The sequence below is a fragment of the Mus caroli genome, chromosome 5 (assembly GCF_900094665.2).
Source record: "Mus caroli chromosome 5, CAROLI_EIJ_v1.1, whole genome shotgun sequence".
In the NCBI taxonomy this organism is placed as follows: Eukaryota; Metazoa; Chordata; class Mammalia; order Rodentia; family Muridae; genus Mus; species Mus caroli.
The window spans coordinates 32,029,769-32,043,461 of record NC_034574.1 but is presented as its reverse complement, the minus strand read 5'-3'; the positions used below and the strand labels follow the sequence as shown (position 1 = coordinate 32,043,461).

The following is a 13,693-nucleotide window of genomic DNA, read 5'->3' as shown; positions in this document are numbered from 1 at the left end:
TTTGATCTTAGCCATTCTAACTGGTGTGAGGTGGAATCTCAGGGTTGTTTTGATTTGCATTTCCCTGATGATTAAGGATGTTGAACATTTTTTCAAGTGCTTCTCAGCCCTTCAGTATTCCTCAGTTGAGAATTCTTTGTTTAGCTCTGTACCCAATTTTTAATGGGGTTATTTGATTTTCTGGAGTCCATCTTCTTGAGTTCTTTATATATATTGGATATTAGTCCCCTATCTGATTTAGGACTGCTAAAGATCCTTTCCCAATCTGTTGGTGGCCTTTTTGTCTTATTGACAGAATCCTGTGCATTACAGAAGCTTTGCAATTTTATGAGGTCCCATTTGTCGATTCTTGATCTTACAGCACAAGCCATTGCTCTTCTGTTCAGGAATTTTTTTCCCCTCTACCCATATCTTCGAGGCTTTTCCCCACTTCCTCCTCTATAAATTTCAGTGTCTCTGGTTTTATGTGGAGGTCTTTGATCCACTTAGACTCGAGCTTTGTACAAGGAGATAAGAATGGATCAATTTGCATTCTTCTACATGATAATTGCCAGTTGTGCCAGCACCATTTGTTGAAAACACTGTCTTTTTTCCACTGGATGGTTTTAGCTCCCTTGTCAAAGATCAAGTGACCATAGGTGTGTGGGTTCATTTCTGGATCTTCAATTCTATTTCATTGATCTACCTGTCTGTCACTGTACCAGTGCAACCAAGCTTCTGGGAGACCCAAGTTTCCACTCCTCATTCCACACCATGACAAAGGAAGACAGCCATGCACCCCGCACCTTGCCCTAACCAGCCTGGAAGCAGGAGGTGAGAGGTCCATAGACCATGCTCTAAGTGAATCTGATACCTCCCAAGAACTGTTTAGAATCTCACAAGACAGATACCCATCTGGGTCCATGCTGTGCACTTGAGGTTTAGTGTGTTTTCGGTGATAGCTATAACTTCTACAGGGACCAGGATCATTAAGGTAAGGATGTGTTCTAAGAGCCAACATGCTCAAGGTCCTGAACCTGCCTACACACCATCCTATGATTGGGGATCACCTTTTCCAAATAGCTGTCCTGTGAGAGGCCCCAGTGAACCACAGCACTTTGCAATGCTGGTCCCCACCTCTCTCAGCACTGCAGCTGTCCTTTAGCACACTGTCCTGGGAGGACCTTAGGATCAGGGCCCTCAGCTTTCCATCTAATGTACCTCCCCTTGGGGACAACTGGGTTCCCGAAGCTTCTCTGAGGGCTGTCCTTCAGGGCTGCTAAACAGGCTTCAGAGGCAGCTCTGGTCAGTGGGGGTGTGTTCTTCGTGGGCATTTACAAGGACCAAGACTGGATGAGGTAGAGGGACAGAGATGAGAGCATTCTCATTCATTCATTACTCCCCGATGCTGTTGTTGGCCACATCACAGGATAAGGAACCAAAAGTGACAGGAGAGATGTTGCACAGTGATGAGTGTTGACCGTCCTCCACAGAGTGGCACTGACTCTCCCTCCACCATGGGGACATCTTGGAAATGTCCCACCCACAACTTAGACCCTCACCCACAAGGGATAATGGCTCTTGGTGAGAGGGATTTGTGACTTTGAGGGAAACCCAGACTCTTTGGAGAACCCCACAGGGTTTCACAGGGCTTTAAACCTTTCCCCATTTGCCTGAGCACATCTGGCCACAGCTCACTTCCTCACCTCTTTGTTCTTTAGGACCATCTCTGTTCCTATCTACAAGAAAACCTGCAGCACCTGAGTCAGATGCAGATACTTGCACCTTATCAATGGACAGAAAGCAGGGACCCCTGGGGTTGAATTAGGGAACAGCTGGAAGAAGCTGAGGAGGGTGACCCCATAGGAAGACCAGCAGCCTCAACTAACCTGGACCCCCGAGATCTCTCAGACACTGAGCCAACAACAAGGCAGCATACTCTAGCTGATATGAGGCCCCCAACACATTGGACACCAACCCAGCCACAAAACCTTTGACCTACAGTTTGTCCTGCCTGAAGAGTGTGGTGGGACAGAAACCTAGCAGAATTGTCATCAAAGAGACCAGAGAGATTTCATCCAGCAGCTGATGGGAGAGATGCAGGGTCCCACAGCCAAACATTAGGCAGAGCTTGGGGAGTCCTGCGGAGGAGGGGAGGAAGGATTGGAGGAGCCAGAGGGGGCAGCAACACCCACAAGAACACGGCCCACAGAATCAACCAGCTGGGACTCTTAGGGGCTCACAGAGATCTGGGAGCCTGTGTAGGTCAGCACTAGGTCCTCTGCATGTATGTCATGGCTGAGTAGCTTGATGTTCTAGTGGAAATCCTAACAGTGGGAGAAAGGGCTGTCCTCTTTTGCCTAGTTTGTAGGACCCTTTTCCTCCTACGGGTTTGCCTTGACCGGCCTTGATGTGATGGTGTTATTGTAGCTTGTTATGCTATGTTAGGGTGATGTCCCGGGAGGTCGGTTCCTTTCTGAGGGAGGGAGGCAGAAGGTGTGTGGATCTTGGGGAGAAGGGAGGTAGGGGGAGAGTCTGCGGGAAAGGAGGGAAACTGTAGTCCAAATGATAAAAGAATCTAAACAAAAAAGAATATAAATTTAAAAAAAAAAGTGTTTAAAAAAAAAAACCCACAGCTCATTTGGAACACTTGCTGGTCATTCTAGTCACGGGTGCACTGGGAACATGGTGTGCTCCCTGCAGGAAGCAGCAGCCTCAAAGGCTGAGAGAAGAAAGCCAAAGTGTCAAACCCACTTCCGGTCCTACCAGGTAGGCCTGGTCGAGGGCTTCTTTCCTGTAGTCCAGCTCCTGCTCCAGGTAGCCTTTCTGCCTGCTGAACTGGTCCTAGAAAAGAGAGGCCGCCATTAGGATTGGCCGGAACAAGTCAACAGCAGGAGGGCCCTGCACCTACCCCCTAGAGACTCAGTGCTGGGGAAGCAAGAAGATCCTGACTGTTGACTGCCCTGTGTGAACTCCCTGAAAAGTCCTCACTGCCCTGGGCACCCAGGCTATCCATGAGAACCCTGATCAGGGTACCATCATTCTGGCTCCCCCTCCTCTTGGCTATCTGGTAACAGGGAAGGAACATCATATGCAGCCTGCTCTTCAGTCCATATTCCCAAAGTCCCCAGTCCCTGTGTTGTGGCCTGGAGCCTCTGAAGATTGTCTCAATAGTTCCCAGGTGCAGCCCATCCATTGCCCAGGCTGTGCACCCCCTGCCCCATGAATCTCACTGTTAAACACTCCCTGAAGCTGTCTGGTTCCTGCTACACAGGCCTCATCTGAGCAGACTACATGCCCATTTATACCCATGAGGCCCAAGGGCCAGAACTCATGGTGCAGCCCCTGTATTTTATAGGTGAGGAAAAAGAAGGCCAAAGAGGATTAGTGCCTCACCGATGGTGCCATTGATGTCAGGGATAACTAGAAACCCAAGTTCCTAAGGCCTCTCCAGGGCCTCTCTCTGGCACTTCATGCTGCTTTGGATCCATGTGACAGTCCCATTCTTCAGTGTGTTCTCTTATATTTTTGGTTGTGAGCCTAGCCTTTAACATTGAGCCATCTCTCCAGCCCTTCAATGAGTTCTCAACTGAAGTTGGAATACAAACGGGTCTTGGATGGCTTTGGAGCCAGGTCTTCTGGAATAGCTTCTCTTGCCTCTCTGAGCTGCAGACAACTGTCCCCCACACCCCAAATAGGGCATCCCAGGAGCATAACACCCTCACAACCACAATCCACCAAGCTTGCATTAAAGCACCCAGTCCACAACCAAGGAAGACCAGCTCCAGGTTTCCAAGCTATCGTGAAAAATCTCCACTGTATATACATCTGCAAATACCCTCAGACAAGGGTCCATGTGTCACACTACATCTCTAATGTTCTCAAGATGCACTCATGTCACCCCAGGGCCTGTGAGTCCAAGATGGGGCACAGGGTCAAAAATAAGTGTTCAGTTGAAAACGGGGTGACTGGGAAAGGAAGAGAAAGGAGATGGCTCAAAGGAGCCTTAAGAACTGAATGCTATGCTGTGATAATGCTGAGCCTTCCGCAAAGCCAAATTCTGCCTCTGCCGCAGGCCCTGGAATCTTTACCTTCTCCTTCTCCAGGTCCATCATCTTCTGCGTGAGGGCTGCCTCTGTTCCCTCTATCTGCTTCAGCCACTAGAAAACAGCAGGACAGGAGGACATAGGCAAGTGAGCAGGGCCACCGGGAGGCTGAGCCTCGCGACACATACAGACAGTTGCACGGGATGAGGAACGATGCACTCACACAGCTGTGTGTGTTCATGGCTATGGCTGTGTGAGCACTATCAGGCCTGTGTTCAAAGGGGTGTCTGGAAGTGTGGATCTAGTTCATAAGTGAACAGGAGCTGGGAAGCCTGTGTGCCATCCAGAGGTAGGTGGCAGCCCTACCATCTTACAGGTGAAGATGTAATGGCTGCATTAAGTCTTGTGTCCAGTCACAGAGCTGTGGACTGGGAATCTAGTACCCAGCCTGCAGGACTGGGAAGCCACTCCCGTGATACTTACAAGGTGTGCTATGAGATCAAGATGCAGAAAAGAGGAGGATACATGCATGTGGGGTGGGGACACAGGGGCATGAAAGTGGGCAAGAGACAGGAGGACTCTCAGACATGCCAGTGACCATATGAGGTGCACACCTGATGGCTGCAGTACATCCCTCTGGCCAGATGTTGGGAGTGTGCCCCTATACTAGGCGAACTTTGGGGATGGGTGTGGGTGTCAAAGGCACCCAGGAGTATTTAGACTTGACACTGAGTATGAATTGACTTTGGCCTTCTAACTGTGAAGACCTATAGTCTGGCCTGGTGACCCCAAGACTCCTTCCAGACTATGAGGCATCCCATAGTTTCTCTGGAGACACTGGTCCATTCCTCCTCTGGCTACATCTCTGAGGTCCCACTTAACACCACAAACTCTTGTTGCCCTAGAACCAGACCTCTGCCCTTCACTCTGTCTCAGCCCTTAATCATCTCACTCAGTACAGACATTCCTTGTTGTATTTTATGCTCTCTTCCTGTTTTTCAGACCTACCACACTCTGTCCCCATGGTCACCACCCATATCAGAGCCCCACCCAACGCCTAGCTCATGCCTGACCCTACCAGGGCCCTCAGACCCTTCCTCGCTGCACATCCTTATGGATAATTTCTGACCCCATCCAGATCTCACCACGCATCCTCTGCTCATAACAACAGGGACAAGGCCAACACAGCATTGTCCTCCTGAAGATCACTGTGGTCACTCGATAGGCTCTTCTGCCACCACAAAACCCACGCTTGGCCAGGAGTGGTGGCACACATCTTTAATCCCAGCACTCAGAAGGCCAAGGCAGACAGATCTTTTTGAGTTCTAGACCAGCCAGAGCTGCACAGTGAGGCACTGATTCCACGTTCCCTACTTGTCACCAACCCACATTTAAAAAAAAAAAAAAAAGCCACCTGTATCTTAGCTGTCTGAAAATGTACTTGGCTCCTCAGACATAATGAGCCATATTTCACCTCAGGGCCTTTGTACATACTCCTCAGACATCAGTAGCTCAGACCTCAGCATCAGCCCCAGGTCTTTGCCAAGCTATCATCTACCCAGATCACCAATCTCAAGCTAGCTCTACCTTCTCCCGTAAGAAGTCTGTACTGCTTCTTGAGGCCACACGGTCATCTTTTCCTGGTGCTCAGGTGAGGACACTATTACCCACTTAGATTTCTCCAGCCGCCCATGGTGGGAACACATCTGCCTTTGTTGATTTTCTTTCAGGGCAGAGTCAACCACACAGTGGTGACAAAGAAATCTCTGTGGAGTGGAGGAGGCGCAGTATGGATATAGGTGGACACCACAGAGGTTGGAGAGGTATGAAAGACATGATCAGAGATTCCTCCCACAACATCAAGGTCAGCTTGGCCCTGAGCAGCTTCAGGGACAAGCAGTAGACGTGTGTAGAGCTAGCCCCTCCTCACACCGCTTGTGTAATCGCTTCTTGTGAAAAGGGTGAATGTTTCTGATGAGGAGTTTAAAATACTGTGCTTTTTTGTAGTACTTTAAAATGTTTGTTTATTTTTACGTGTTTTGGTGTTTTGCCTGTATGCATGTATCAGTCAGATCTTGGAGTTATAAATAGCTGTAAGATATCATGGGCGTGCTGGGATTTGAACCTGAGTCCTCTGAAAGAACCATCAGTGCTCTTAACTACTAAACCATCTTCCAGCCCTGAGCACCTGTGCTTTTCAAAGTTTGATGTTAGCTTGAGATTAATTTTCAAAGGGGAGCAGGACTTTCCAGTCTTAAAAACCACACATGCCTTTTTCAGGACCAAGGACAGTGACAAGACAGAAAGAGAAAGCTCGGTTCTGGGTTGCTGACTGGGGGTTTCTGTCCACTAATCTCATACTCTCCTGAGGAGACTGCTCCCACCCCAGGAGGGAAGAGAACTGGCTGTACAGGAAGCAGGAGAACCTGGCCACTGGGGATGCTCCAGAAACTGGGTGTCTTCTAGGCAGATGCAATTCAAACGCGTCAACTCTCTGAATCCCATGCCAAGGATCTTCAGGTGAAGAGCCTGGAACCCCTCTATAACCGGATACTCTCTTCCCCTACATTGACTCAGGGACAGCTCTGAAAGCTTCACTTTGGCTGAAGACCTAAGTAGCTCTCATCCTTTGACCCCCATCCCCTACTTACAAACAGAACAGAACATAGTGGGCTTTTTGTTTTTGTTTTGATTTTTTTGAAGTGTTTTTCATCTTCCTGAGGTCTGTGCCTACTTCTCAAAGGACTTTGAACTTTATGGAAAAGAGGCATGTCTGACTGGGAACCCCAAATGAGCCACAGACCCTTCACGTTTTCAATTTGAGCCTCTCTGTGTAGGCTCATACCTGGGCTAAGGTTAAGCTTGGTGTAGCTGCTGGCCTTGTGCTCAGTTAACCAGAGGAAATCTGATGGGTCGTTCCTGCAGCCCAGAGCCTGAGAAAACTTCTGAGAGAACAGGAGAAAGGCACACACAAGGGACAAGAAGCGGGGTGCTGACTGATGTGAGACCATTATATATCGGACCACCTGACCAGACTGGGATGCACTCTGTCTAAATACCAAGAAATGTCCTTAGTGCTGCTAAGAGAGAGCTGGGCTGGGGCTCATTGGTGTACCAAATGACAGTTTTTGTTCTTAAGTGGGGTGTGTTGGGTGGAGAGAGGTTCCTAGGGCTCCTAACCAAGTTCTCTGACATCCATACTGCTGGCACCGTGTGTCTCTGTAGTCACTTGTCTCTTTTTGTTCTTGACTGTCCCTGCCTTAGCACTAAGATGCCCACATCTCAGGGAACCTCCAACTCCAAGCTAGAAAAGACTATCTTGGCTCCCAGGCTGTCCGGCCAGCATCCTCAGGGGTCCCATGAACCAGCTCCCAGCCTGCTCCCACCCCTACTTGTGAACATTTTCCCCAAGCAGTGAGAGGATAAGCAGCAGCATTGACGCCGGCTTCACTTTAGTTCACAGACACATGGCTGAAGCGGTCACTGGCAGAGCCAAGTCTGAGGAGAACCTGGGTGACGGCCAGTGTTCTGCCCACAGGTATCAGCCATGGACCCCCTGCTCTCTCCTGCTCTCATGGGGCACTGAGGGGCTGGCAGCCCAACAGCCAGGCTCTCTCTCTAATATTTAGGACACAGAGTGAAATGCCAGGCAGGCCCGTGCCGTGGGGCGATGGCGCCCAGAAGCGTATAGGTGTCAGCTGGCAAAGGTGGGTAGAGTACAAGCCAGAGGTGGGCAAGGTGTGGCAAAGCAGAGACTAGCTGATGCCAGACAGGCCTCCTTTCTTCATCTGTAAGAGATTGCAAGAGGTTGAGGGGCCTGGGGTTCTACAGTACTGGACTTAGCATAGCTGCTGGCACAGGTGTGGTCCTGCACGGCCTGAAGCCTGTTCCGAGTGAGGTCTCCACCTTCCACCATGACAGCCCTGCCCTGGGGGACACTCCAGCAGCTGGAGAGACAGCACCTACCAATGTCCACTATCCTAGCCCACTGTGAGCCAGACACCCCAAGTCATAGACTGGCCCTACTCTGTCCATCAGATCCTGAACAGCAAGTAGTGGACCCAAGACGCAAACTAGGAGAGGTCTCCTTGGAAACAAGGGAGCTTGAAAACCTGGCCTCTTCCTCACTCTCCAGAGACTTGCTGGGAACTGAACACTGACAGGCTACGTGAATGCAGACTACACTGATATAGGTATCTTTAGTCAGCACTTAGGTAATTCTATATAGCCTGTGTTATAAAGGGCTGGAACACCACATTTGATTTTGCTAATGACAGCAGTCATATACTGAATCTGCCTAGCACTGTGGTAGACACTTGCTTCTCATGGCCTCCAGCCAGCCAAGTGTGACTCACTGACCCAACCGTCCACTGGAGAAAACCAACTTGGCCAGATAAGGGGCAGAAACAGAAAGCTCACAGTGCCACCCAACCACCACCCTTCCCAACCATGTGACCTGGGACAAGGCACAATCACAATGTCTCACGTCAGTGTTTTGTGTCCTTTCCTTGGCTGAGGGCTGGGAAAGGATGAACAGGTCCCTAGGGGAGAAAACCGTATTGTAAGTGCCCTACTGACGACTGTGGCAGGACTCCAATCTAAATCATCCCAAGGTTGCATTTCAGAGTCTGACTGTGTGAAAGGAAAAGATCTGCAGGAAAGACTCTACTAAAAGCTGTGTGCATCTCAATATTCTAGGTCACTGTAGGAGGCACGAACGCCAGGATGTGTTTAAAAAAAAAAACAGTCGAAATTTAGCATCTTTAATACACAAAGCATACACAGAAAGAACAGTTACAACAAATGCTTATGGGATGGATGGATGGATGGATGGATGGATGGATGGATGGATGGATGGGCGGGAAAATGAATGAATAGAAAACTTTCCAAAGAAACGTAATTACACTTCACAAGGAAGAAGACACTGCTGAGGCCCACTCGAAATCTCACCATGCTGACTACCCACTCAAACACAGTACAACTATGATCTCACAGGGTGTAGTGTCTACCAACTGCCCGTGTTTTTATTCCTAGTAAAAGTCACATTATATGTAGAAATAGACCATTCAGGTTATGGCTCCAGGCCCTACCCAAACCCTGACAAGTGGTCTTACTATCTGGCCGGGATTCCTGTTCCAGAATGCATGGGTGGGCTCTCCAGTGCATACAGACATGTATTATGAAGTTGTCCCTCAGGGCACACTGGTAAATAGGGAAGAGTGGGCACTCCCCGGATGCTGACTCACTGAAAGGTGATGAGGTTCTCTGTGGGTACCCGTGATGGAATGGCATCGATACCATTTGAATACATATCCATGAGCCACTCCAGATAGCTTAGCAAGCAGGAGGGACACACAGCGTGTTAACTACTCCGAAAGAGAATGCGCATGGGAGCTACGAGGTGGAAATAAAGCAGACATCACAGATTGTTTCCTTGCAAAGGGTGGTGTGCATTTCCTCCTGAGCGTCAAGGCTTTCTGCAGTGAGCCTGTGTGGTGCTCCATCTTGAACACGCAAAGGCATGCATGTGTACATGCAGACGCAGACTGACCCACACACATGCTCCCAAATAAAGCGACACACCAATGGACAGTTTCTGCTATGGTGCCGGGTGCTGGGACAAGATGTGAGCACAAGGACACTGCCAGGTCTACCTTTTCACAGAGGGCAAGCACAGTTCCCGCTTGGATTACTGCAACCTGCTCTTCATTCCTCAAATTCTACAACACAAAAAGGGGCAAGCGCGTTGACACTGGGTTCCAAGGACATGGCAGACAGTCAGTGCCAAGCCCTTCGGGGGTGCGTGCCGACGACGATCAGTCCCCAATCAACAACCAGCCGAGGTCAGCCATCTGAGGGACATGGCTCCAGTCCCTCTAGGTAGAGATAGGTCACAAAGTGGAACCGACACTTGAGGAAATAGCGCCTCATTAAAGACAGTCTTTTCAGAAGGCAAAGACATCACCTTTTGACTTCGGCAATCTTGAGTACGGGACCTTGTGTCTCTATGCCCCTTAGTCTTTCAGTTTGTTGGTCCCCTGTTCACTCACAGATTTGTAAGGCTGTCCTCAGCTCAGAACCCCACTCTGACAAATACAGACCCAACCACCCACACGGGGACACGGCCATACAAAAGCCTTCCCTTGTACTTCTCAGATCTCTTAAATCAGAGAAAAAAAATTAAAAAAAAAAAAAAACAAAGCCACACAGAACACCCCCAATCAAAACAAGGACACAGAACCGGGAACCGACCGCTCATAGTTACCCCGTTATCGCCAAGAATATCTAAGTTCTTCATAAGTTCAGAGATATTCACACCCTGGAAAAGATGGCCAATGTTCATTCTCGTGTGAGCTGCACATACGACCCACACCTACTCTAGTGCCACGGCTCACACGCCTCCTTCTGCTCTGAAGCCACGGTGGGGCCCAGCCTCTGGCTCTGCGCAGGCAGGTGGGGACGGTGTAGCTATGGTTCATATACTGAGATTCACTCCAGTACAACCCTGCTTTCTAAGCTCGTGGGCATCTGAGGACTCTGCCTGTGGGGTCTGGTGGGGCGCCAGGCCTGCAGCCAACCATAGTCACTATCAGCACAGCCCTGGTTATGGGCTGGGCACTGCGCAAATAAGAGACAGCCCATTGCGAGGTTGGGTTTAGAGCCTTCCTGTAGCTGGGCAGAAGGGTAAACCCTGCATGATCCTTTCACCTAGCTCTCTGTCTTTCAACACAGCAGCACTGGCTCTGTCCCTGACCTAAGGACACAATCCCCGTTTACCACTGTGCCAGGTACTCAGCCCGCCCCTGAGTGGCAGGTCCATGTGACATACCCCACCCCCCAAGCATGCTACCTTTACTCCTTCCTGGTGACAGAACAGCTGGAGGGCGCTGCTGTTGTTCTCGGGGAAGGTGGTGATTTGGAGGTTAAAGGCTGGCGACCTCCGCTCTCTCTCCTGGGGAAAAGACGTGGTTTAAAGACAGAACTCAACTGCTATTCACCACTTGCCATCTTCCCAAGTTATCAGCAAAGGAGGAGCTACACGGCACACATCTGGACCACACAGTCCTGGCATGGGACATGTGGTGTCCTCCTGCCTCTTTGGAAGCTTCACATCTCCCCTACCGCTAGGGAGAAACAGACGATTGGGCCTGCCTGTTGCAATCCAAACCCCAGAAGTCACAGAGGAGGAGGCTTAATCAACACAGTGTATCAGATTCAACAGAGAACAGAAGCCAGCCACCACGGGGGATATTCTAGGCAGGGTACTTTGGTTATCACAAGGGATGTCCAGGCTACCTCACAAGGCACATACCCACGGAGGCTTGGGATGGCTGAGCCTGAGGTCCCCTGCTAGTGAGTAACAGAACTGGGCCCACTTCTAACTCTCCTTGCTTTCCATGATAATAGGTGACTCAGCTCGGCGTTTTTTAAATTTGGTTTTGTTTCTTTGGTCCACACTAACAAGACTTGTGCTCACTCTTTGCACACCCCCACCCACACCTCAGATTTATGACTAGATGTCCCAAAAGAGACATTTATCAGCCATACACCTTATGAGCACTTTATGGAAGGCCCAAGGGAACCTCGTTGCTTAGAGGAATTACAGCATGTTGGCAGAATAGCACCCTGGTCCCCTGTGCATTTTCTATATGGAGCTGGCTTTAACTGGCAGATGAGTTATGACGGGTTGGCACCCTCTCAAATTCTACATTAGGTCAAGCTGCTCTGGGGGAGGGGGTGTGCGGCAATTACAGACCTAGCACACCTCTATCATCATACCAAGAGAAGTGATGGAACTTAGTGTGAACCCAGAAAGCATGCCTTAACACACTGAGCGAGGCTCGAGGGGAGGGCTGGGTGCTGTTCACAGTGGGCTTCCAGGAAGCCTCCAGCTGGCTCACCTCACTTTGCACTGTTCTAAGAGACAAGACGGATGCAACCACGTACTTCCCCACACACCTGCCACCAGAGGTACTCAATCAATGGGCTTCTCACAGAAAAGGGGTGTCGGAGCAGCCCGTGGTTTATATGAACAAAGTCATAAACCTGCTTCCCAGTGGCTCCGAAGGCCGTTGGGAAGCTCAGGCAAAGCATGTGGTTATCTGGAGCTCGCAGTGAAAGGGGTCCTAGCGAAGGACTGTGGAAGGCATTCTCACAGCCGTGGGGTACTAAGCATGACCTCGTGACTTCTCACTTCTGATGGAAGAATAAAGGGTAGAGCTGAGACACAGTGACAGCGGAAGTGGAAAGCCACCTGGCCCGTCCTTGCCAGGAGGACAAGGCTTTTGGGCCACAGAAGGAAGGAAAAGGAAGCCAGAGAAGCCACAGATGAGAGAAGGCGCCCATGTGGATGGAGAGGAGTCACACATGCAACAACGGTGTCGGCTGGGGAAGCAGCACAGTGAGTGTCACAGAGCCCTGTGGAGGCTCACCCCAAGTGCAGAGATGTTCAGGATGCTCATGATTTAAACAGAAGCAGAATGGGAGGATGAGGGGCCGTGAGAGCCGAGCAATACCGTAACACACCTGACGCACGATTCTGACTGGAAGCAACAAATTCCTCAAGTGTTTCCTCAGAGTCCTACTCCCTGCCCTGTGGAGTTCCCAGAAGGACAAGGTTTCTACGCGTGCAGTGTCTGGGAGTTTCCAGTTGCGGTTTGAATCGTATATAACTTAAGTCCAAACGCCTGCAGTGCCCAGGTTTGTATTTACTGGCCAGAAGGGTTTGAGCAAAGTAGCCGGTTTAACACCTTGTGTAAATACATCCTCCTGCCTGCCTCCACTTACCTCGCATTCGCTTTGGCAGGCAGAAAATGGGCCCACACTGCTGTTAAACACAGCAGAGATCAAAAGAGCCAGCTGGGGCAGACCCTGCTATCTCAGAAGAGGCCTGCTGCATGCAAGATCAAAGGTGTGTTATCCATTGCAACAGTACTGCTGTCTGGGGTTGCAGAAGGCGCACCCAGTGGCTGCATGCAGGGTAGTAGTTATGGAAATGAAACACAAATAAAAAAGGCAAAATATTGCAAAAACAACTTATTTTATTAAGTGCAAAACAAGCGGTAGGCAATAAATAGATTGCTCTGGTACAGGTCCACAGACGTCGCAAGCATCCTCCCCAGGACACGTTAAGGCAGTGAAGTTATCCCGAACATACAGATTTGTTTTTTGATTTTTGTTTAAAAAAAAAAAAAAGAGGAAGAAGAAAAGAACGGAGGAAGGAGAGAAACGGTAACACGTCCCTTCACACATGCTTGGGAACGGCAGGGAGCTTTACATGAATTTCAGTTTGGGCTCAAAGAGAATGTCTGCTCCGTTTGAGAGCTTACAACAGAGAGAGTCTCTTACTTCGAGCTCTAGCACTCTGAATTCTAACAGCTCGTTCTGGTCCTTGGCGTCTTGCATTTCGCTCTTTAGCTGGTTCTCCTCCATCTCCAGCCTGTAAATCTGGGCAAAGACACCTTGACATTAATGGCCTCTGTGGTTGTCCCCCACCCCCCCTCCAGGGGGATCCTACAACTACAATATGACATCAGTGAGTAGTCTGAGAGCAACAGGGAACTGGGCACTGAGAGAAGGGCAGAGCTGGCCACAAGTCCATCTGCTGGTGAGCCCAGAGTGAGGGAGAGTTGCTGGACTGAGCTCGCCTCCATAGCACTAACCCTAGA

The 13,693-nt window shown here is 49.9% G+C and overlaps 1 protein-coding gene across 5 annotated transcripts in view; it reads right to left on the bottom strand.

The window, feature by feature from the left end:
* The window catches only part of Jakmip1 (janus kinase and microtubule interacting protein 1), a 122,037-nt gene that overhangs the window by 12,747 nt on the left and 95,597 nt on the right, over nucleotides 1–13,693 (bottom strand). For 4 of the 5 annotated variants that reach the window (XR_003836754.1, XM_029477928.1, XM_021162250.2 and 1 more), the window contains 6 exons: nucleotides 13,374–13,472; nucleotides 10,876–10,977; nucleotides 10,291–10,344; nucleotides 9,680–9,745; nucleotides 4,071–4,139; nucleotides 2,746–2,823 (listed from right to left, as the gene is read on the bottom strand). Coding sequence is in view for 3 of the 5 variants with exons in the window: in XM_029477928.1 (XP_029333788.1) it covers nucleotides 2,746–2,823; nucleotides 4,071–4,139; nucleotides 9,680–9,745; nucleotides 10,291–10,344; nucleotides 10,876–10,977; nucleotides 13,374–13,472 (468 nt within the window). In the remaining 2 variants the exon portion in view is untranslated. Of the gene's footprint in view, nucleotides 1–2,745; nucleotides 2,824–4,070; nucleotides 4,140–9,679; nucleotides 9,746–10,277; nucleotides 10,345–10,875; nucleotides 10,978–13,373; nucleotides 13,473–13,693 lie in introns of those variants that run through there. The other variant, XR_003836755.1, reaches the window with a different exon arrangement.